The sequence below is a fragment of the Castor canadensis genome, chromosome 12 (genome assembly GCF_047511655.1).
Source record: "Castor canadensis chromosome 12, mCasCan1.hap1v2, whole genome shotgun sequence".
NCBI classification, from domain to species: Eukaryota; Metazoa; Chordata; class Mammalia; order Rodentia; family Castoridae; genus Castor; species Castor canadensis.
In genome coordinates, this window is record NC_133397.1 from 80,858,570 (window position 1) to 80,880,942 (window position 22,373).

At 49.8% G+C, this 22,373-nt stretch overlaps 2 protein-coding genes across 3 annotated transcripts; both read left to right on the forward strand.

Annotated features, from left to right (window-relative positions):
- Window positions 1–1,773: 1,773 nt before the first annotated feature.
- Dusp2 (dual specificity phosphatase 2) lies at window positions 1,774–5,389 on the forward strand. The gene is made up of 4 exons (XM_020177598.2): window positions 1,774–2,295; window positions 2,379–2,500; window positions 2,795–3,014; window positions 3,122–5,389. The coding sequence occupies exons 1-4, from the start codon at window positions 1,896–1,898 to the stop codon at window positions 3,334–3,336; spliced, it is 957 nt and encodes a 318-aa protein (XP_020033187.2). The 5' UTR covers window positions 1,774–1,895; the 3' UTR covers window positions 3,337–5,389.
- Window positions 5,390–7,293: 1,904 nt separating this feature from the next.
- On the forward strand, window positions 7,294–22,373 carry Astl (astacin like metalloendopeptidase). 2 transcript variants are annotated; one of them, XM_074051012.1, is made up of 9 exons: window positions 7,294–7,541; window positions 8,169–8,294; window positions 9,848–9,909; window positions 11,149–11,242; window positions 11,645–11,762; window positions 12,446–12,627; window positions 15,392–15,473; window positions 15,563–15,717; window positions 21,604–22,373. In XM_074051012.1, the coding sequence occupies exons 1-9, from the start codon at window positions 7,496–7,498 to the stop codon at window positions 22,035–22,037; spliced, it is 1,299 nt and encodes a 432-aa protein (XP_073907113.1). In that variant the 5' UTR covers window positions 7,294–7,495; the 3' UTR covers window positions 22,038–22,373. The 2 variants fall into 2 exon arrangements, with proteins under 2 accessions (XP_073907113.1, XP_073907112.1); XM_074051011.1 differs by lacking the exon at window positions 7,294–7,541 and having other exon boundaries at window positions 7,859–8,294.

A 22,373-nucleotide genomic window follows, 5' to 3' on the forward strand; every position in this document is an offset into this window, starting at 1 on the left:
CTGTGTCGAGCAGGGCCCTAGGGACTGTACAATGGGACAAACCTTCAGCACTGCACTCCCATCCTGCCAGGAGCATGTGTCCTCTAGGTTAGTCTCCAACCCAGCCGTGCTGATTTCCCTCCTGCAGCAGGCTCCCCTCAGGAGTTAGAAGGCTGTGGCTCCGAGCATGGCAGGTGACGCAGGCCCCACTGGTCAGCAAGACTGGACCTGATGATCTTCTGCATGCTCTGTAATTTGCCCCTGGACTCAGCCATTAAGTCATTTGTGTAGCTGATGCCAAGGATAAGATCCCCTATCAGCCTCTGGGATCAGTGGCCTAGACTCTCCGACTCTGTTGTGGGCTTTGCTGCATCAGCCTCCAGATTGGCTTGGTAGGGAGGGACTAGACTCCAGCTGCAGGGATCCAGGCTATGATGCAGGCTCATAGCCTTGGAACCAATGTAGGACCATTATGACCAATATGTGCTCCCATCTTACAGATGGGGATACTGGGGCACTAGAGGGTGATTTGGCCCAGGAATCTTTGGAGTCATTAGGTTTCTCTCCTTTGTATCTAGCCTCTGTGTACAAACTCCGTGTGGAACATAGACCCACCGTGCATATATTATGCTCCAACACATACACACGCATGGACTTCTGTGGTGTTGGGGCTACCCAGGGCCTAGCTGTGGCTGTACAAGGTACTAGGGTCACAGCTGGGGAGCGGAAAGGATCTCACGAAAGGCACAGAGGAATGACTCAGGAAGATGGGGAACTGGGCTGAGACTTTCTGTAGTTTGGCCCAAGAACACTGCCCCACCCCCCTGAACTTCTCTGCTTCAAAGTTCAGTCACTTACCAACATTTCTTGCCCCCAGCCCAGGGGCCCAGACCCCCCAGGCACACCTGGACCTCACCACATCCGCACCCAGGCTGGTGCTGGGGTGGGGGAGGGCCAAATGGCTGTGCGTTTTTACTGCTTAGTGTGGGTGGGGGCCTTGCCCCCAGGGAAGGGTGTGAGGCTCTGATGGGGTGGGAGGGGGTAGTGGAGGAGTGAGCTTCTGATCGTGGTTCTCCCTCTTCCGTTGAAATTCCCACCAGACAAAGCCCGGAAGACCCAGCATCATGTCAGCAGAGTTCCCCTTCAGGCCTTGCCGGTGACATGGGGAAATGCTTCTCTCTGGGCCCCTGGGAGTTTCCCTGGGCCCTGGAGGGTTGGGGGAGAAGCTTTGGCCTACTCATAACTGGAAACTCGTCACAGATCCTTGCCCTCCCCTAAGGCCCCCAGACTCTCCTCAATCACTCTTATGCCAGGGCCCTGGGGTTTGGGTTCAGGGGACTATGTTCTGGCCTAGCATGGCCACCAACCTGAGTGCTGGTCTCATCCTTGCTATGAAGGGGGGGAGGGGAGAGACAGGAAAATCCTGGGAGAGAAGGGGAAAAGGAGAGGAAACGGGGACTTCATTGACCAGAAGGGTAGGTGCTTCAGAGAAGCTTAGTTCCCCAAGCGCTCAGGAGCCTGGGGCCCGCAAAATGTGGGGAGCGCTCTTTCCGGCTGGGACGCAAAGATTTCGGAGGGGACGTATGAGACTTCAGTGAACACCTTCCCCTAGGACCTGGTCCGGGGTTTCCTCCCCGGGGTGTCCCCTCCCCAGCCTGCTCGGTAGCCCCGAGGCCACCTAGCTTGCACCCCACGTGAGGTCGCGGGGGCGGGCGCCGGCGCCTTCCTGCTCTGCCCTTGTATGGTGACCCGGGGGGGGGCCGGCCCACGAGTACTTAAGCCCAGGAGCCGCAGAGGGCGCCCAGAGCCAATAGTTGGGGCTGCGCGACTGCTACGGGAGCCGTAGAAGGCGAAGGCGAGCACCCGAAGCAAGAAGAGGAAGAAGCGAAGGGAGAGCGGGCGGAGGAGGCTGCGTGATGCCGATCGCTATGGGGCTGGAGGCGGCGTGCGAGCTGGAGAGCGCGGAGCTGGGCGCGCTGCTGCGGGAGCCGCGGGAAGCCGAGCTCACGTTGCTGCTTGACTGCCGCCCCTTCCTGGCCTTCTGCCGGCGCCATGTGCGGGCCGCCCGGCCGGTGCCCTGGAACGCGCTGCTGCGGCGCCGCGTGCGCGGCCCGCCCGCCGCTGCCCTCGCCTGCCTGCTGCCCGACCGTGCGCTGCGGGCGCGCCTGGCCCGCGGGGAGTTGGCGCGCGCCGTAGTGCTGGACGAAGGCAGCGCGTCGGTGGCCGATCTCCCACCCGATAGCCCGGCCCAGGTGCTGCTCACTGCGCTGCTACACGAGACCCGTGCCGGGCCCACTGTCGTGAGCTTCTTGAGAGGTGAGCGCCCGCGCCTCCAGCCCACGATCCCACGATCAGCCAGCTCAGCCCTCAACTAACCGTGCCTTTACCCCTCTCTGCAGGAGGCTTCGACGGCTTCCAGGCTTGCTGTCCTGATCTGTGCTCTGAAGCCCCAGCCCCAGCACTACCCCTTGCAGGGCCTGAAAAGAACAGTTCTGACCCTAGAGTGCCTGTCTATGACCAGGTAAGTTAAGATCAGGATTTCTTTGTCACTGTCTTCCTACTGCCTTCCTCTTCTGTACTAGATGGATGCCTCTAGGGAAAAAGCCAGCAGACTGTTCATGTCACATTCATGTGTATGTGCGTGGTCGCATGTATATTTTGAGGCAGGAGGGGGCATGTGTGTCCCCTTGTGTCCTCAAATTATTGTCCTTGGTCAGGATGATTGGCTGAAGTCTCTTGTTCCTGGCCAGCCCATAGTGTCTACCTGTTCAGGCAATGGCTGAGAAGGTCTCACCACTGTCCCTTTCTCCTCCAGGGTGGCCCTGTGGAGATCTTGCCCTACCTGTTTCTGGGCAGCTGCAGCCACTCCTCAGACCTGCAGGGGCTGCAGGCCTGTGGCATCACAGCCGTCCTCAACGTCTCCTCTAGCTGCCCCAACCACTTCGAGGGCCTCTTCCGCTACAAGAGCATCCCTGTTGAGGATAACCAGATGGTGGAAATCAGTGCCTGGTTCCAGGAGGCCATCGGCTTCATTGGTAAGGGGGCCTCAGTGCAGGGTTTAGAGGAGCTGCAGGAGAGTTGAGATCACCTGTAACCTCTGTACAGCTTCCTGACTGACTCCTGCCTCTCATCTTCCTTGCAGACTCCGTGAAGAACAGTGGCGGCCGGGTGCTGGTGCACTGCCAAGCGGGTATCTCACGCTCTGCCACCATATGCCTAGCATACCTGATACAGAGCCGCAGGGTCCGGCTGGATGAGGCCTTTGACTTTGTTAAACAACGCCGGGGAGTCATCTCCCCCAACTTCAGTTTCATGGGGCAACTGTTGCAGTTTGAGACCCAGGTGCTGTGTCACTGAGGCAAGGCCCCTCTGCCTGCAAGGCCCACTGTGTTGGCTCTCACTGATTCCTGGGGGGAGCGGACTGGACAGGTGGGCTCCACTCTGGCCTAGCTTATCCCCTCATTTGGGAAGTGATGCTGGCCTTTCTGATCTGGTGCTTTTCTGCTGGGTGTTTAAGGGCAGGCCCTTATTCAGGGGACAAGGACAGAGGGCATATCTTCTCCTGTCCCCTCCTCTGGCAGAAATTAACAGGACTCTACATCTGTGGACTCTCTGGTCCCATTGCCATATTGAAGGTCTTGGTAGCCTGGGAGACCCAAGGAACAAGCTGTGACAACCAGGAGCCCTGACTAGGGGTGTCACCCCGGGGCCTGGAGCCCAAACCCTGTGCTCCTGGGGGAGCCAGGAACTCGGGGGAAGTGATGTGTTACAGACCTCTTGCTTACGTGTGTATGTACGCAAGCATCTCTCGCCTGTTGGTGCTGGAAAGTTATTTGTGTTCAATTGACATTTAACACTCCCTCCCCCACTTCCTCCCAGTCTTGCGGGCCAGGGGTTGGAAACTTAGCACTTTATATTTATACAGAACATTGAGGATGTGTCAATAAAATAATGTTTTGTTTAAAAAAACAACAGTTCCCCAAGTGTCTGGTCTCAAATCCATGCCTGAAGAAGGTTTGTAGGCAGAGTCTGAGAAGTGAAGGCCCAAGTTCCATCCTGGGCTGGGGTCTTTCTCAGATAGGTTCTGGCTCCTGAGCTGAAAGGGGTGAGTTTTGGGAGGCTGGCTCAGCTGTCCAGGACTCTGAAGGCCCCAGTGCTGCCTCCATTGGACCCCACTTCCCTTTTGGAATGTGCAGGATGGACGTGTGTGCCCCAGTGTGTGGCCATTCCTGTGGGAGTGTATGTCCCTCACATGTGGCTGATCCTGGGGAATGTGTGTAACCATGTGTGACCGGCCACGTGTGCCCTTGAGCAAAGCTCTCCCACGATCCTGTGTGTGTGGGGATTAGCCGGGACTGTTTTTTCACAAGAGGGGAGCATAGTTTCAACTCCTCTGTGTCCTCGTGCTGGGTCCTCAGGCCTCAGTGCACCTCTCCACGCTGTGGCTTGTGACAGGCCCTGTTCTAGAGCTGTCCCTCGTCCCCAAAGGCATGTGTTCCGCTATAGAGGACATGCTACTTAGGGATTAGTTGCTCATGTGCTCACCCAACTAATGTGTCCTCATGAAATATTAGGTAAGTGCCCAGCACAGGACTCGTGTCTGGAGACTGAAATGTGGGTCTACCATAAGCTCGAAGCAGAGGGGTGCTGGGATCTGCCCGTGAGGGGCTGCCAAACCCATGGTGAAGGCTGTGCTGGAAACTTAGCGACGCTCCTGGCCACGTGGTGTCAGACAGTTCACACCATTTTGTTCTTCTAGACTCACTCAAGGGTTGCCTCCACTGAAGCTGCATTCTGAGTGTCTGGCAGGGTGTCCTGGGTGGGATGAGTGTGGTTTGATCATTAGGGACCCCATTTTTCTCATTGTTGGTACTTCAGTTTTCCTTGATGTAAAATGGGGTTCATCAACCCTACTTCTTAGGGTATAGACTTAGACACGCCAGCCCACATACAGGGCTTCTAGGAGCAATGTTTTCTGGCTGTATGGTGTACAGGTATGCATCTGAATGGGACTACTCAGACCTGTACCTGGTGCCTGGCACAGGTAGGCGCTTGCTCTCTCAGACTGAATGAAGGATACACAGCCTGTCCCCAGGGCCTGTTCCTTCTGCTCTTTGAGGTAGGGTGAGATGCTCTGAGGGAGGACTGAACAGAGCTGGGGTTGCTCCCAGCCTTCCTCAGGTCCTACACAGGCTTCTCTTGGGACCTACATCCAACTTCGGGTGGATGGAGCCATCTGGGGCCCAGAGTCATCAGACACTTCCCTCCATACAATCTCATCTCACAAACAGCAGGACTGATGGCTAGGGTTCTGCCCGGTACACCTCACCTCTGTCCTATCTCACCCTTCCCTCCCATATTAAAGGTTAGTTTCCCAAACACATGTCATTCCTCTCTGTTTATTCTTAATTTTTTTTTTTTTTGGTGGTACCAGAGTTAGAAATCAGGGCCTCATGCTTGCCAGGCAGGTGATCTACCATTTGAGCTACTCTGACAGCCCTTTTTTTGTGTGTTGGGTATTATCAAGGTAGAGTCCTGTGAACGTTGTTTAGGTTGGCTTCAAACTGAGATCCTCCTGATCTCTGCTTCCTGAGTAGCTAGGATTATAGACGTGAGCCATCGGTGTTCAGCTATTCTTAAATTTTAATTGTAATTAAAAAACACATAACAAAATTTATCACTTTTACCATTTCAAGTGTTCAGCAGTGTTAGATATATTCATAGTGCTGTATAACAGGTCTCTAGAACTTTCCATTTACTTGCTGAACACTAACTCCCCACCCCCCTCCTCCACCTGGGTGACCTCTCTTCTACCTTCTGTCTATGAAGTTTCCACTCTAGGGACCTCAGTAAGTGGAATCATATAGTACTTGTTTTCTTGTGACTGGCTTAGTTCACTTAACAGAATATTCTTGATACACTGCATTTCTTAACCAAGAATCTATTCTCTACCCAAGCAAAGAGATTATTATTACCATTATTTTAATACTTTCGCTAAGCATTTATGTTATGTGGCTCCATGCATTTTTTTTTTTTGGCTTTTGGTGATATGGGGTTTAAACTCAGGGCTTTAGGTTTGCTAGGCAGGTACTATACCACTTGAGCCACACCTCCAACCCCCATAATTTTATTTTGTGGATCATATTTTATTTTTTCAGCATTATTAAGTATAGCTGACAAAAATCGTGTATGTTCAAGTACAACATGATACATACAACGTGATATATATATATATATATATATATATATATATATATATATATCTAGTGAGATGATTCCCACAACCAAGCTATTTAGCATATCCATTGCATGCACTGACACATGTCAATATGCTTCCCAGGCGACAGGGCCATCTGCTTTCATCCCCCTTTCCCTGTGACTCTGATTTCTGTCTCTTGAGAAAGGTTGGACTCCAGGCACTGCAGGAACACTGAGAGGCCCTTGTAGATAATAGCTGGTGTCCTTGGCTCTGTCGCTTTCCTTCACTGGCATTCGTGGTGGATTTGGTTCCCAAATCCTGTCCATTGCTGGGCAGGAGGAGGATGGAGGATGGAGGCCCATCTGTGTCCAGGATGACAATCCAGGTGGGGCCCCTGGGTGACAGAGCTGTGACATAAGAAGGTAGATAAGGAGCTTTAGTTTCTAAATCTGTGGAATGGGAATAAATGCTGGTGCCAGGCTGTTGTGGACAGAGAGATAGTGTACATATGAGGGTCTGAGTGTCCACAAATTCCACTCTTCCCATGTGGGAGGCTTCTCTGGGTGCTGGTGACAGGAATGTTCTGTGAGAAGTTTCGCAGAGCCCTGCACTTGTGATTATGCACTTTTCTATATGAATACTAAAATAAAAGCTTATAAGGATGAGGTGACCTTTTCCTCCATCCATAGGTACACAGGGAAGGGGCTGGTGGGTCTGTGAATAGCGTGGGGCAGGAAAAGGGGTACTTCTAGCTGAAGGATGAGGTCCTTCCCAGTGCTGGGGCCTCAACCCTATCCAGAGTACCTTTCTACAATGCTTCTCTGCCCTCTGGTGGTAAGAAGGGACCTTGGAGGAGCCACACTTGCAAAGAGGGCCCTCAGGGTGACTTTTATGGCCCCTCCCATCTTTCACCTACTTCAGCCAGGGTGAGTTCAGACAAGGGTGCAGAAGGCTCAGGGCTGGGCTGGGGCTGGGAGTCTGAGGTAGGGGTGGGCAGGTTTCTGGTGGGGGTTATTGGGAGGGACTGCAGGTGGAGGTGGTTGGGAGGCTACAGGTGAAGGCAGCAGGGAGGAGCTGAAGGTGGAGGTGGTGTGGGGGGGTAGTAGGGAGTGGAGGTGGTAGGAGGTTGAGGTGGTGGAGGCTGCAGGTGGAGATGTTGGAAGTTGCAAGTGGAGGTGTTGGGAGGCTGCAGGTGGGGGCTGGCGAAGCTGCTATTTAAGGAGGTGGATGGGACTAAGTCTGCAATTAGGCTGTTTTGTTCCACTAGAGGTTAGTCCTCTTGCTTACTGAGAGGTAGGGGCACTCACCTTGAGGAGCATGGCAGGCCTCTGGCCTTGTGTACTATTTCTGCTCTGCTTGCCAGGTAAGCTGACTCCAGCCCCAGGGCATCAGAGAGAGGCCAGGAGGCTGTGGCTGGACCTGCAGTGCCCTTGACTGAGCTCACTGGCTCATTATGGGGCTTTCTAGAAGTTTTACTAGAAGGCAGCTTCTAGGAGATGAGGAGGAGGGCTTTTGAAAAGCCTGGGAGGAGAGGGCCTGGCTGGCACCAGAGAGAAGGTGTTCTGCTCTAGATCTTGCTTTGGGATGTGTGTGTGTGTGGGGGGTCTCCACGCCAGCCTGGCTTGGGCAGGAGTCACCCAGGCTTAGGTCATTTTCCAAAAGCCTGGATGAGAAAGGGAGTCAAGGAACAGAGACTGAGGTTAGTCCTAGACTGACCAACAGTGTGAAGACCCACGGTCTGTTCTGCCTCTCCTCCTTCCTTCCCTCTCTTCTACCTCGTATGTGCAGCACGCACATTTTTGAACCAAGCGTTAATCCGTTGAAGGGACCTCCTTCCTTGAAGTTGTCTAAGCCTTGTCACCAGGTGGGGCTGAGCGGTCCCCTAGGACTTGTGCTGGAGGCCTCTTCCTGAAGGGGCTGATGGCCCTGCTGTGCTGCCTCGCCAGTGTGGCACTCTGGGCAGCTCTGTGTTTGTACCTGTCTGACCCAGATTTGATCATAGGAGCACTCTCAGCCTTCACATGTGCAGGAGCCTGCAGTACCAGTGTCCCAGAAGACCTCACCCTTGAGGGGAGCCAGGAGTCCTGGGACAAGGACATCCCTGCAATTAACCAAGGTGAGGGCACTATGTCATCCTTCTGGTGGAGAAGGACATTGTCATGTGATGTGAAGACCACACTGAACACTTGGACATGCAGAAAAGGCTGAAAGAAAATGTTTCAGCTTCCTCAGTGACCTCTTAACGGGGCAGATGGTCCATGGGCAAATGCTTCAATCTATTTTTCTGGTGGATTGTCATTTTTATATGAAAGACTACTTGTCTTTAAAAAATGGTCTCATGAGAGGTCTTTGGGCTCTCTGAGCTTGGGTGTTGAGCTAAATCTTCAGTAAGTATTTGAGAATGTGTCAGCCATTCTGAGAGGGATAGTTTACAGGTGTGATCAGGCTGGAGCTACATGCCTGAGGACCTCAGCTGTGCCACAGCTGGTAGAAATGAAGACTGGAACTCCAGTGTTGGAGTATCATAGGCTGAAGTGGTGGGGGAACAGGGGGGATCTTGCCCTGGGGTTGGGATCTATTGGCTGCAGGGGCCACCATGGGATCTGCCTCCTTCTTTCTCTGTGAGCTTGCTAGAGGCCCCAGTCCCTGCTAATCTGTGATCCAGGCCCCAGTCCCTGCTCTGGTCACTGTGAGTGGTCTGGAGGTAGCCAGAACCAATGGTTCCTCCCTCGCATTGACTTTCAGATGCCATGGAGAAGACTCTCCCATGCTGGTGGCCCCAACATCTAAGCCCATGGTAGTAGCTAATGCTGCTCACTCCCTGCCTAATGACCTTTGCTGAGAAGCCCTGGCCCACTCCAGCTGCTGTGAGTGATGGCTGCCAACCAGCTGTCCCTGGTTCTTGAGACTGGCCTTTGATCAAAGGGAGTGATCTTAGCCAGAAATGCCCAGGAGGCTACTCCCTCCCCTGTTGGAGTGGCCTGCAGTGACTCAGAAGGTATAGGAGGGACAAATCTGTGGTGCCATTTGTGGTACAGAACTCTCATGGGATCAGGTGGAGCCTCTGTTCTTCCCTCACTGTCTCCTGGCTCTTCCCGAGACCATGATCTCCATATGTCACTTGCAGAAGAAAAGATGAGAAGCAGTGACAAGCAGATGGGGGATGGGGTAGTGTTGCCAGGCCAGTGCTTGCTCTCTTTTTCTATAGTGGTGTGAGTTGGGATTTCTGTCCCTTGGCACCTCAAGGGTCCCAAATGTAACACAGATGGGCGGGGATCAGACAGGGATGAGGTGGAGCATGAGAGCCCAGGGCTTACTGTGAGGAACATGACTTGGGGTGGAGAAGCCAGCTGGAAGAGGAGGCTGCTGTCTGACAGAAGGGGACCTGGAGTTGGAAGTGGCTCACATGGGTTGTGGGAGCCGTGGACTTGTTTTGGCAGGGACAGATGCCAGCATTTGTAGGCTGGGACTCAGAAGAGCTGTGTGATTATCTGTCCCCTCCCCCATCTTCCTCCCTTCTCCCAAGGGCACACACCCTCAGTGCTCAGGAAACCTCTAGCTAGAAAGCAGAAGGGAGCACAGACAGTGGCTTGCTGGGCCTGTCCCTATAGTCTGTGTTCTGCCGGGCGGGCTCAGGTCAATACTCATCCCTTCCTGCCTCCTTCCCAGGGCTCATCCCAGAGGAAACCCCAGATGGCAGCTTCCTTGTGGAGGGGGACATCATCCGACCAGTGAGTGTGCATGTGTGGGTGTGAGTAGCCTCATGCTGTTGACAGAGCCCTCTGAGCCCATGCCTAGGTTGTCACAAGTGTTTGATAGGGAAGGGCTGTCTTTGTTTTTCCAAGGCACTTTTTTTTTTTTTTTGGTCAAGGGCAGGGTGAATCTTCTATAGGAATAAGCAGCATGAACACTGATGGAGGAAGATAGCTAAAGTGACAATGTTGTCAGTTTGAGAGGGCTTCCTGGAGGAAGGGGTTGAGCCCTCCCAACACTGATTGCTGCCTTGCCCAGGGTACCTGGGGATAGGGATTTTGGGAGACATGAGCCAGGCTGGCGGAGTGGCTGGGAGAGGGTGAAGGGCTCGGGTGGCCTTGATGAACCAGGAATAACATGGAGAGACTGTCTTGGTGTAGTGGTGGTGAGGAGGTGAGAGTGAGTCAGAAGCAAGGAGGCTTGTGGGAACTGTGGTGACTTGCTGGTGGAGAGGGAACACGTCGTTTAGGAGAGCAGCACCGTATTTTAGGCAAGTGGAGGGTGGAAGAAGGCTCTGAATAGGACAGTGACCCACTGGAAAATAGGACTATCCTGTTGGATTGCAGTCCCTTTTCCCACCTCCATGGCTGAACTGGAGAGCTGGTGACCAAGGGGGCTATGCAGGATCTTGGGGGCAGGGTGAGGCTATTGCTCCAGTTTATCAAGTGAGAGCCTCGATGAGGTGGTCACATGACCCCCACAGAGCAGAATAAGTCAAGCCTTTGGTGGCTGTTGGGGCAGGACCTGCTGGGAGCTGTGAAGCTATACCTCAGAGTTCTGGTTTGGGGAAGAATGGAGAAAGAAGCCTTAGCAAGGACATCAGTGTGAATAGGACCCTATTCTGCCCTCTTCCCACATTCAGGGAAGCTCCAAAGTGGCCCTGTTTTGCTGAGGTGCTGGTGTGAGGCTGCCAGTTAGAGCTCTGAGCTCTTCTGTAGTAGACACTGGGTGACCTTGGGACCAATCTTTTATCTGCTTGATAGAATGTACCATACATTCTGTGCCATCCTAGACTAAAGGATTGTGTGGTGGGTATCATGATTCATATGGCTGAAATTTCCATGCTTCCATTCCCTCTCTAGTGGTCTCCCCTCCTCCGCCCCCCTCCCCGTCTCTCACATCTTTAGCAGTCTGGTGGTCTAAAGCAGGCGCCGTGGGGCAATGAAGCTTGGGTGCTCTGTGTCCTCTGAGGTCCCCGAGCTGTACTCTCTCCTCAGAGCCCCTTCCGACTGTTGTCGGTGACCAACAGCAAGTGGCCCAAAAGCGCTAGTGGCGTCGTGGAGGTCCCCTTTCTGCTCTCTACCAAGTATGGTGAGTGAGTATGTGGTAGGGCCTCCCTCCCTGATGCGGGCCTTCTTCCTCATGCAAGGCTCCTTTCTGGGGTGATCTTTTCCTTTTTCTTGTAGCACCCACCCCCAACCGCGTCCTACCAAAAGACCCCCTTCACAGAGGTCTGTCCATTCCCAGGGCTTCCCGAGCCAGGAGGGTTGAAATCCTGGAAGAGCTGATGGGGACTTTCTGGTCTTCTCCAGGCTCCATGGTCACCCAGTTAGGGCCTGTCTGCAGCTCAGCCTTCCTCCCCAGTGCTGTCCTCTCTTGACACTATTTTGGGAGAGTGAGCTGGAAGTCCTGGTCCCAGGCCTGAGGCTGACTTCAAAGGACCACAAGAGCTCTGGGGCTTTGGCAGGGGGTCAGCTGGGATATCTTTCCTAGATGAGCCCAGCCGCCAGGTCATCCTGCAAGCATTTGCTGAATTTGAACGTTTCACGTGCATCCGGTTTGTTGCCCACCAGGGCCAGAGAGACTTCATTTCCATCATCCCCATGTTGGGGTGAGTGCTCGTGGGGTGCATGTGTGTTTCCCCTTCTGTGTTTAGCCCAGAATGAACAATGATGGGGTCTAAACCTTATTTCTGGGCCTACTTTCCTGGGTTCAAGCTCCCCCTGGCACCCTGAGTGGCTTGCTCACAAGCAGGACATGCAGGGCCAAAGGTGGAGAAGGACTGGGTACTGGGTGCTGGACCCCAGTTCACAAATGTCTTATCTCCCAGGAGGCTTTATGGGTAAGTCTTGGGCTCTGGTTTACAATGCATGTGTCATTGTCATTTGAGTCCAAGTGAATCCCTTAACTTCTGATCCTCTTCTGCTTTCCCTCTGAGATGGAGGTGGTGGGAACACTTGTGTCCTAGCTTGTTAGTGGCCTGAGATAATGTGTATGAAATCTTTGACCTGGAACTTACGGTGGGAGCCCACTCACTCAACTGCTTCTGTTGTACGTGTTAATATCAGGCAAACCTCTTCTTGGCTGCCTTGGTTGGTAAGGAGGCTTCATTATACCCACTTCACAGAAGCCCAGGCAGTCACGGGGTTTGGGGTGGCAGCAAACTTGGGCTGGTGTCCAGGATGTGGGTTGCCTGTCTGCTGTCCACCTCCCCTAGGCGTTTGAGGGAGGAGAGGGCCTGCTCTAGCCCTTTCTAGGCTGGTGCCCAGCTGGCCCACTTGTATGGTTTTGCAGGTGTTTTTCTGGTGTGGGGCGCAGTGGAGGGATGCAGGTGGTGTCCCTGGCACCTGCCTGTCTCCGGAAGGGTCATGGTATCGTTCTGCACGAGCTCATGCATGTGCTGGGCTTCTGGCATGAGCATGCGCGGGCCGACCGGGACCGGTACATCAAGGTCAACTGGAATGAGATCCTCCCGGGTAAGCCTGCTGGTGCCCACGATGGGCTGGGCCTGGGAGCCTGGGGGCTCTGAGGGAGAGAGGGCAGCAGGCTCAGGCCATGGCTAAGGAACTGCCTGCCTCCCCTGGAAAAGGTTACCCTTCCTCTCTACTACCTGCTGTCCAGGTGGGGATCCTGCTCCTCTCTGGTACTTGGTTCTGGGGTCTGAGTCTTCATCTCCTTCCATAGTTGTACCCAGGTGAGGGTGTCACTAGCTTTGTGTCTCACTTCTCACTGACAATGTTAGTCACGTAAGTATGGGGTTGGCAGTGGCCTTGACCTTGCTCCCCAGGTGTTCAACTAGCAGTCCCCCGTTACATATGCCACTGTGTGGGGTGGGGGCAGGGGCTGCAGGCTACTTGGGTGGGAATCTGAGCCAAGATGGAAGCCCAAGAGGTAATAGGTTGCATGTGCCAGGCAAGGGGACCGAGGGCAGCACTTCAGGGATAGGGTATGTGAGATGGGCACTGATGGGCATGTGACATAGGGTAAACCCAGGAGACTCCAGCAGCAATAGAGCTGAGGCTGGCAGGAGTGGGCTCTGATCCAGTGCCAGTGAGCAACCACTGGGCATGGTGCTGGGGATTGGATCCCTGCTCTCAGGGACTCAGTGGTTGATTCCAGAGGTAAGAAGAGCAATGACAACTGAGCAATGACTGGTGCATGATCCAGAGTGTTTAGAGGGTGGAGGAGTCAGAGGCTTTCTGTGAGCAGAGGGCTTTCCTGTTGCTGTGGTATTTGTCAGGTGAAACAGTGGGGAGGGTATCCAAGGTCCAGAGAGCAGTGTACCTGGAGCCCCCAGACACAGGAGTGCTTTGGGGGTGCAAGGGTAGTGCCTTACAAAGGGATAGGATTGAATTGCACTAGGCTGGGGAAGAGTGCATGGGGGAGGGATGGGGCCTCTGTACTCTGCAAAATGAGACCATGATCTTCCAAATGCTCATGGAGTACTTGTGAATGCTTACCCTATGATAGGCCATGGAAAACTCTAGACTTGAAAAACCTGAGTACAAACGTTAGGATCATGATGTAAAGTAGAAGCTAATATATCAAAACCAAAAATATTGGGGTGATGGTGTGGCTCAAGTTGGTAGAGCACTTCCTAGTAAGCATGAGGCTCTGAGTTCAAATCCTCAGCATCAGAACCCCCACAAAAAACCCCCAAAATGTCTCCCATTTAGAAACTAAAATTAAAAACCTTTCTTAGTTCTGAGTTAGACATTGCAGGAATTCTCAAATGAAAATCATGATGCAATCCCAGCACTTGGGAGGCTGAGGCAGGAGGATCACAAATTTGAGGCTAGCCTGGACTACATTGAGAGACCATGTTTCAGAATTTAAAAAACATAAAAAAATCATGAAATGGTATAGTAACACCAATGGTTCATGGCTAAGGCAAGGCTCAGGAAGAAAGTGTAGCTGTAAATACTTATATCCATGAAAACAGAACAAATAAACATGCCAACTTAAGTTAAAAAATAAAAGGAGGGAATTAATAAAGGTAAAAGCAGAAATTAATGAATTAGAAAGCAGCACTAATTAACTCAAGAGCTGTTCTAACAATAAAACAAGCTAAAACACTACCTACTCAGGGCTGGAGACACAGCTTAGTGGTTGAGCACTTGCTTAGCATGCGTGGGGCCCTGGGTTTGATCCCCACATCACAAAAACAAAAAACAAGCCTAATGGGGAAAATATGGTTTCTCTTAATAAAGGGAGAATACATTTGCATTTAATTACTGGGTATTGAACAAACCCTGCTAGGATATAAAACTAATCACAGTAACTGGTGGTGGGGTACAGAGGTGGGAACTCTGGAAGGGAGATGGAACATGAAAACTTCCACTATGTCTATGTGTGTGTGTGTGTGTGTGTGTGTGTGTGTGTGTGTGTATCACATTTATAAATAATATATGTATATAAATTTTTTATATTCAATGCTGGGGATTGAGCCCAAGGCCTTGCACATGCTAGATGACTTTTTAAAAACCAAATGAATATCTTCCCTATTCAATGTTATGTTTAATATTTTTTTGTGGGACTGGGATTTGAACTCAGGGCTTCATTTGCAAAGCAGGTGATTTACCACTGAGTCACACCTCTCCAGTCAATTTTGCTCTAGTTATTTTGGAGATGGGGATCTTATAAACTATTTGCCCAGGCTGTCCGCAAACCACAATCCTCCTGATTTTGGCTTCACCTAGAATTACACCTAGGATTACAGGTCTAAGTCACTGATGCCTGGCTGATGAAAGGTTTATAAGGGGGAAAATCAGAGCTTTCTAAGGACAGCTGTTTCTGGCAGGTGGTGGGACAGAATGGTATTGGAATGCTGATCTAAGTAGTGAGGAGGTTGCTGGTGACCTTGGGAAGGAGAAAGAAGTAGTTGTGACTGACTGGGTTTGGAGGGACTGGGGAGCAAAGATGCAGAGAGCAGCTGCCCTCTTAGGAGCTCACCACGGAGGGCAGAAGGGAACCTTGCTCTTCCCAGGCTTGCAGGAGCCAGTGAAGGGGAGAAGTTATGCTGTAGCCAACTAAGGTAACAGGTCTAGTGGGCTCCAAATCTGGGGGCTTTGTGAAATGTGCAGGGACAGAGACCCATGCAGGGAGATACACACTTGGCTGTGGGTTCAGACTCCTTTGTTTAGGTGGACTATAAATCCCCAGAACTCTCCCCTCTCCCCCTTGCCTGCTATTGCCTGTCTACGTGCTTTCTTTAAACATCTCAAGTGTGTGTGTTTTAAGGCTTCGAAATTAACTTCATCAAGTCTCGGAGCAGCAATATGCTGGCCCCTTATGACTACTCATCAGTGATGCACTATGGGAGGTGAGCACCCTTTCCCTCCTTCCCTTCCCCTTCACTGCCCTCCCAACCCCTGCTGTGATCCTGAGGCAGACCCTGCCTCTGGCTTCCAGGCTTGCCTTCAGCTGGCGTGGGCAGCCCACCATCATACCTCTCTGGGCCCCCAGTGTTCATATTGGCCAGCGATGGAACCTGAGTGCTTCGGATATCACCCGGGTCCGCAGACTCTACGACTGCAGCCCAAGTGACCCTGACTCCCATTGGAGAAGTGAGTGATTGGGGAGGGTGACTTGAACTGGAGAAGGCACACATGCTAATGTGGGCTTAGGGAGGGTGAAGTGGTAGGAGATGATGGACAAGATCACTGTGGCTCAGTGATCTCATTTCAACGTTGGAAATATACTGAAAAGTTAACACCCACTCATGATTTAAACTTCTTAGTTAGGAAAGGCAACTTTCCTAACTTAGATAATGGACATTTACCAAAACCTAGAGCAGAAATTGCTTTTAATAGCAAAACATTAAAACTAGGAGCAAGCCAAGTTTTCACACTGTCTCATCTACCCAACATTATAGTAGAGGTCTTAGCCATTGCAGTATGATAAGAAAAAGAAATAATGTCTGAGGATTGGGAAGCAAGCAAAAACTCACTAATCAGATTGTTACATTGAAAGCAAAAAAACCCCCAAAAAAAACCCCCAAAAAAAGACAAAACAACCCCCCCCAAAACTATAAACTATCAGAGCTAAGAAAATTAGGTTCAATAATATTAGAAAGATAGGTCCAATCAATTGTATTTTTATATAGTCTCAAAAAATAGTACTTTAAAAGAAACTCTTATAATAGTGATAAGAATAAAGTCCTAAAGAATAAAGGTGACAGAAGCTATATAAAACTTCTAGGGGAAAACATTTATGAGATTGATGCACTCACTGGCCACTGTGCCAAGAGGGCAATGGGAAAAGTATTCATTTAAAAATACTTAAATTCATAGATATGTATCAGCCATTGATAGGAATATAATGTTTTAAAAATTAAAAGTTCCCAAATTTTATTTATGGATCTAATAAATCCCCACTCAAAATATCCCAAGACAATTTGATATTCATGGAGTGATTCTAAATTTTATATGAAAAGATGAAAGACCAGTAATAGCCAAGACACTTTTTTTTTTTTTTTAAAGTACTGGGGTTTGAACTCAGGGCCTACACTTCGAACCCACTCCACCAGCCCTTTTTTGTGATGGGTTTTTTCAAGATAGGGTTTTGCAAACTGTTTGCCCAGTGATCCTCCTGATCACTACTTACTGAGTAGCTGGGGTTTCAGGCATGAGCCACTGCCAACTGGCTAGCTAAGACACTCTTGAAGAAAAACAAGCAGAGGACTTGGCCTAGCACACATTGTTGTAGTTTATAAGATGTCTATATATAAATGCAAAGTTCACAAAATATATGTGTGTATACATCTAATATCTGTCATCTAAAATACCATGCAAAGTGTCTTTATATAAATGGATAGCACTAGTCTCTATAGGGTTTTTTTTGTTTTTTTTTTTCCTGTGCTGGGAATGGAACTCAGGGCCTTACACATGCTAGGCAAATGTTCTACCACTGAGCTACATCTAGGCCCTCATAGGGGGCTTTGATCACCAGGGAAAGAATAGATTAGTGACTAAACAGTTCTGACACAACTAGGTATCTACTTAAATACACTCGTAAGTCAATCATGTATAGATACACGTACATGGAAAAACTTTAAAACTTTTAGAAGAAAACGTAGCAAGATATTTTCATAACCTTGGGATTAGGGAAGCTTTTTTTTTTTTTTGGGACTGGGGTTTGAATTCAGGGCTTTGCACTTACAAGGCAGGCACTTCATCACTTGAGCCACTCTGCCAACCCTTTTTTGGGTTGGGTATTTTTCGAGATAGGGTCTCACAAACTAGTTGCTTGGGCTGGCTTTGAACCTTGGTCCTCCTGATCTATATCCTGAGTAGTTAGGATTACAGTTATGAGTTACCGGCTCCCAGCTGCTCTGGTTATTATTTTGGAGATGTAGTCTCAGGAACTGTTTGCCTGGGCTGGCTTCAAACCACAATCCTCCCAATTTCAGCCTCTTAAGTAGCTGAGATTGTATGCATGCATCACTGGGATATGGCAGGGAAGGATTTCTTAAGTCAAAAACCCTACCACTAAAACTAAAAGGATTCATAAATTTAAACATGTAACCATAATAACTTTATCAAGAGACATCATGAATAAAGCAAAAATACAAGTTATAAACTAGAAGAGGTGCTTTGAAACATATGCAGTTATATACAGAATTCATAAACAACTATTCATTGATAAAAATGCAAACCACCAAATAGAAAAATGGGCAATATACTTAAGACATCTCAGGAAACCAAGTGAGGAACAGGTAAGACTCCTGACCTGCCAGGCATAGTGGTACACACCTGTAATCCCAGCAGTTGGGAGGTAGGGACAGAAGGATCAAGAGTTCAAGGCCAGGGCTGGAAATTTGACTCAAGTGGTAGAGCCCCTTTCAGCAACTGTGAAATCCTGAGTTCAAGCCCTAGTACCGAAAAGCCAGTCTGGGATACACAGGGAAACTGTTTCAAACAGAAAACTCCCAACCTCATTAGTAATTGAAGAAATGCAAAGGAAGACTACAACACAACTTTCCCTTCCTAAATTGGCAGAAATCTAAAATCCTGATAATAACCAAAGCAATAGGTAAGGTTCATATGCTACTGATGGGACTATAAATTGCTGCAACCATTCTGGAAAACAATTTGGTGTCTTGTAAGATTGAAGTATGTGCCCAAGACCCAGATCCCACTTCTAAATTATCTTTGGAGGCCCCCTCCCCAAACTTTCCCTCAGCCTCAGTTAATCACTAATGTATGTTCTGTCTCTGGATTTATCCAGTCTGGACAGCTCCTACAAATGATATCATGTAATATGTGGCCTTCTGTTCCTGGCTTATTTCCATTAGCGTGACTTTAAGGTTCATCCACGCTTAGCACTTATGAATATTTAATTTCTGAATTGCTGAATACCTTCCATTGTATGTGAGCAGCATATTTATTCTTCAGTTGATAAACATTTGGGTTATTTCTACTTTTCAACTACTGTGAGTAGTACTATAAACATTCATGTACAAGGTTTTCTACCAACATATGTCTTCATTGCTTTTTGGCCTTTATCTTCTTGGTGGGGAGCAGTACGAGGGACCTTGCACTTACTATGCGGGTGCTCTGCAACCTGAGCCACACTTCCATTTCTCTTTGGTCTATACACAGGAGTAGAATTGCTAGGCCCTATGGTAACTCCATACTCAACTGCTCAGCTGTTTTCCAAAGTGGCTATGCCATTTTTCATTCCTACCAGCAATGGAGGGGGGGAACTGATTTTCCACATCTTTGCCAGTGCTTATAATCTATGCTTTTGATTATAACCATCCTGATGGGTGAAAAATTCTCATTGTAGTTTTGATTTGCATTTTCCTAATTACTAGTGATGTTGAATCCTTATGTGATTATTGGCCATTTGTATATATTTGGAGAAATATCTCTATTTTCCAATTAGATTGTCTTTTCCTTGTGAGCTGTAAGGTATATGTATATACACACGTATATACACATACATATCATATACACTCTAGATACACAGCCCTTGTCAGTTATATCTTTGGAAATATTTTCTCACAAGCCATGGGTATTTTTTTCACTTTTTACATAAGTGTCAGCATTCAAAGAACATTAATTTTGAATTCCAACTCACTTTCTCTTTTATCGCTGTACTTCCGGGTGTCATGTCTGAGAAGGTTTAGTTTAACCTAAGGCTGTGAGGATTTATGCCTGTTTTCTTAGAGAGTTTTGGGTCTTAAATTTAAGTCTGATGCATTTGGGATTAATTTCTATATGTTGTAAAGAAGGTCGAGTAAGAGAGGGGGTGGGGGCAGGGGGGAGAAATGACCCAAGCCTTGTATGCACATATGAATAATAAAAGAAAAATAAATAAATAAAATAACTAGAGTGAAATAGACTGAAGGTGTGGCCCAAGCAGTAGAGTGTCTGCCAAGCCCTCAGTTCAAACTCTAGTTCCACCAAAGAGAAAATTTCACTATTTTTATCTAGTTGTGTATTTTACACTTGTTCTGTAATATCTGTAAAGGATGAAGTTCTGAACTTAAAAGAAGTTTCAAACAGTCAAAAAAAAAAAAAAAAGGTCGAACTTCAATCTTTTGCATACAGCTTTCTAATTTTTCCAACACCATTTCTTTTTGGTGGTACTAGAGTTTAAACTCAGGGTCTTACACTTGCTAGGCAGGCGCTCAAGCACTTGAGCCACTCCACCAGCCCTTTTTTGTGTTGGGTATTTTTGAGATAGGGTCTCACAAACTATTTGCCAGGGCTGGCCTTGAACTTCAATCTTCCTGATCTCTGCCTCCTGAGTAGCTAGGATTATAGGCATGAGCCACTGATGCCTGGCCCAACACCATTTCTTAGACTATCTCCCCCTACATCTATATTTTCCTGTATTAAATATTAAATACCTTCTGTTACAACTAAAGAATGAGATGAAATGGTAAGAGCTTTGTGGATGATTTAGAGGTTTGACTGTCATGAGAAGAAGATTGGGAGGTGGCTGAGTAGGACTGGCCAAGGGATCTGTCAAGATAGTGGACACATCGTGAAGTTTGGGTGTTGAAATGACAGCCCACTGGAGAAGAAGTGGACTTCTGGAGGAGATGGGAAGGTCAGTGAGAATGCTAGGGAAGGGGCTGCCCTTGGGAGCTGAGGAGCTTCCTTGGACATAAAAGGAAGAAAGAAGGCAGGAGAAGACCTGAGTCTATGCACAGATCTGGAGTCACGAAATTGTGGGGCCTCAGTTTCACAGACTGTGAGGTGACGGTGCCAGCTGAGTGGTGTCAGGGACATGAAGAAGTGCAAAGCAGCTGACTGAAGAGCAGGAGACAAACCTGGTAGAGATGGGTACTAGGTTAGAGGGTGATGATGGAGGGGTTGGGAAGCTTCCTTGTCCTCCCAGACTGGTGGTGTAACAGGCAGGTGTGACAGAAGGGAAGGTGGTTGGGGATGTGTCCTAGGGAGTGATGGTGTTGAGGACTGTGGAGCCTGAGCGAGGCGAGGAGGGTGGTATGGAAGTAGAGGGTCCACTGGTGGAGGGAAAATGGTTGCTTCAGCAATAGTGGTTGCTGGCACCTATTGATCTAGAGGGAGCGGGTGGGAGAAGGATTGCTGCTTGAGGCATGTCACTGTCCACTGATGGAGACAGTGGTGTGTGGGCAGGAGAGACAGGACTGAGAGGCAGCACTGGGGGCAGGCCAGGTCAGACCACTTGGGGCTGAAGTAAAGTGTTTTTATAAAGCAGTATGTGTCAGTCATGGTCTGCGTGTGGCAGCGAGGAGGACCTGACTCTAGAGCATGTGGGGTGCAGTGCACAGACCTGAGAACTTTCAGCCACGTGCTTCTGATGCCCTCCCTGAGTTTGGACATGGCTACAAGGACAGGATGGTTCTAGAAGCTGTTTCAGATGTGGAGTGGGAGGTGGGGTGTTGCTGTGTGAAGCAGCCCGAGGACTGGAAGGTATAGGCTGCAGTAGTGCTAGGTCAAGTGGGTTAACATCAGAACAGCCTGGGACATAAGTGGGGAGGCTATGGAAGGTCTGATTGGTGGTGACCTCAGGGGTCAAGTGGGAAAGGAATGATTTTTTTTTTTGACAGTCCTGGGGTTGGACTCAGGGCCTTGTGCTAGCTAGGCAGCACTCTACCACTTGAGTCACTTCTATCACCCAGCCCGAAATGATTCTGTTGTCCTGGTTTCGCTTGTGTTGTTTTTGAGACAGGTTCTGTATGTAGCTCAGGCTGCCCTGGAACTTGTGATCCTCCTGCCTCATCATCTGGAGTGCTGGGATTATAGGCATGTACCAGCATGCACAACAGTTTCCTGGTTTCTATTGGACAGTAGGAGTTTGGCTCTGGATGGTATCCCTTAGCAGGGACCTAGTGGATATCAGTTTTGAGTTGGGCTTGATATCTCCTTGAATAAGTCCAAATCCAGCTCTTTGCAACCTGGCCACACATTTTCCTTGTGATTCTAGGGCCTAACTTTCTGTCTCTCTTGCTCCAGGGTTCCAGGCCCACAGCAGTGGTGGAAGCCCCAGTTCTGCCTCCAGACCATACCTGCAAAGACTTCTGGAAGCATTGTCAGTGGGATCTGGGAGCCCTGACACCAGTCAGTCCAGGACTGGAGACCAGTTCATTGCTGTAGGGCCTGTAGAGGTCCCTTCTGGATGGGAGCTCCCTGCCCCAAGGAAGCTCAGTGTGGAGGCCTTGGCAAGACCACCTCAGACCCTAGCTTCCTCTGCAAGATCAGGCCCCGGAGCAGGAGCACCTGGTATTGCTCTGGAGCAATCCTGGTTGGCCCAAGTGCCCACTGTACCCTCCGCCCCATTTCTGGAAGCAGGAGACCAGCCAGCACCTATCCAGACTGCTATGGAGAACCTGGGTCTGCCAGCAAGCTTTGTAGCTGGAAGTCCCCTTGCGGGGATGCCCAGAGATTAAGCCTGTGATGTCCGTCTTCAAGTGCGGAAGGCACATCCTGCCTAGAGGGGCTGGGCTATCTATCCCTTGACCCCTTTGGGCAGCACCCCTGCTTTCTAGGTACTCTTGGAGGCCCAGCTGTTTCCTCTGTCTCTTTATGTTCCCCCAGGGCTCCCTCTGGGTCTGTCACAGGACAAGACACGCCTGGTTTTGCTTACTCCTGACTTTTTCCTGAGCCCGGGAGGATGCAGGGAATGGGAGGTGACATTTTCCAGGGACAGGATCCTGGGAGGTGTGGGGAAGAGGTAGGTTTCGACCCTGATAGTTCTCCTGTGGCTGATGTCTGGCTCCTCGAAT

Coding starts and splice junctions, on each gene's coding strand:
- Dusp2 (XM_020177598.2), top strand. CDS start 1,896: ATGCCGATCGCTATGGGGCTGGAGGCGGCGTGCGAGCTGGAGAGCGCG. Junction 2,296..2,378: donor TGTCGTGAGCTTCTTGAGAG/GTGAGCGCCCGC, acceptor CCCTCTCTGCAG/GAGGCTTCGACGGCTTCCAG. Junction 2,501..2,794: donor GAGTGCCTGTCTATGACCAG/GTAAGTTAAGAT, acceptor TTTCTCCTCCAG/GGTGGCCCTGTGGAGATCTT.
- Astl (XM_074051011.1), top strand. CDS start 8,099: ATGGCCCTGCTGTGCTGCCTCGCCAGTGTGGCACTCTGGGCAGCTCTG. Junction 15,474..15,562: donor TCAGTGATGCACTATGGGAG/GTGAGCACCCTT, acceptor TCTGGCTTCCAG/GCTTGCCTTCAGCTGGCGTG. Junction 15,718..21,603: donor CCCTGACTCCCATTGGAGAA/GTGAGTGATTGG, acceptor CTCTTGCTCCAG/GGTTCCAGGCCCACAGCAGT.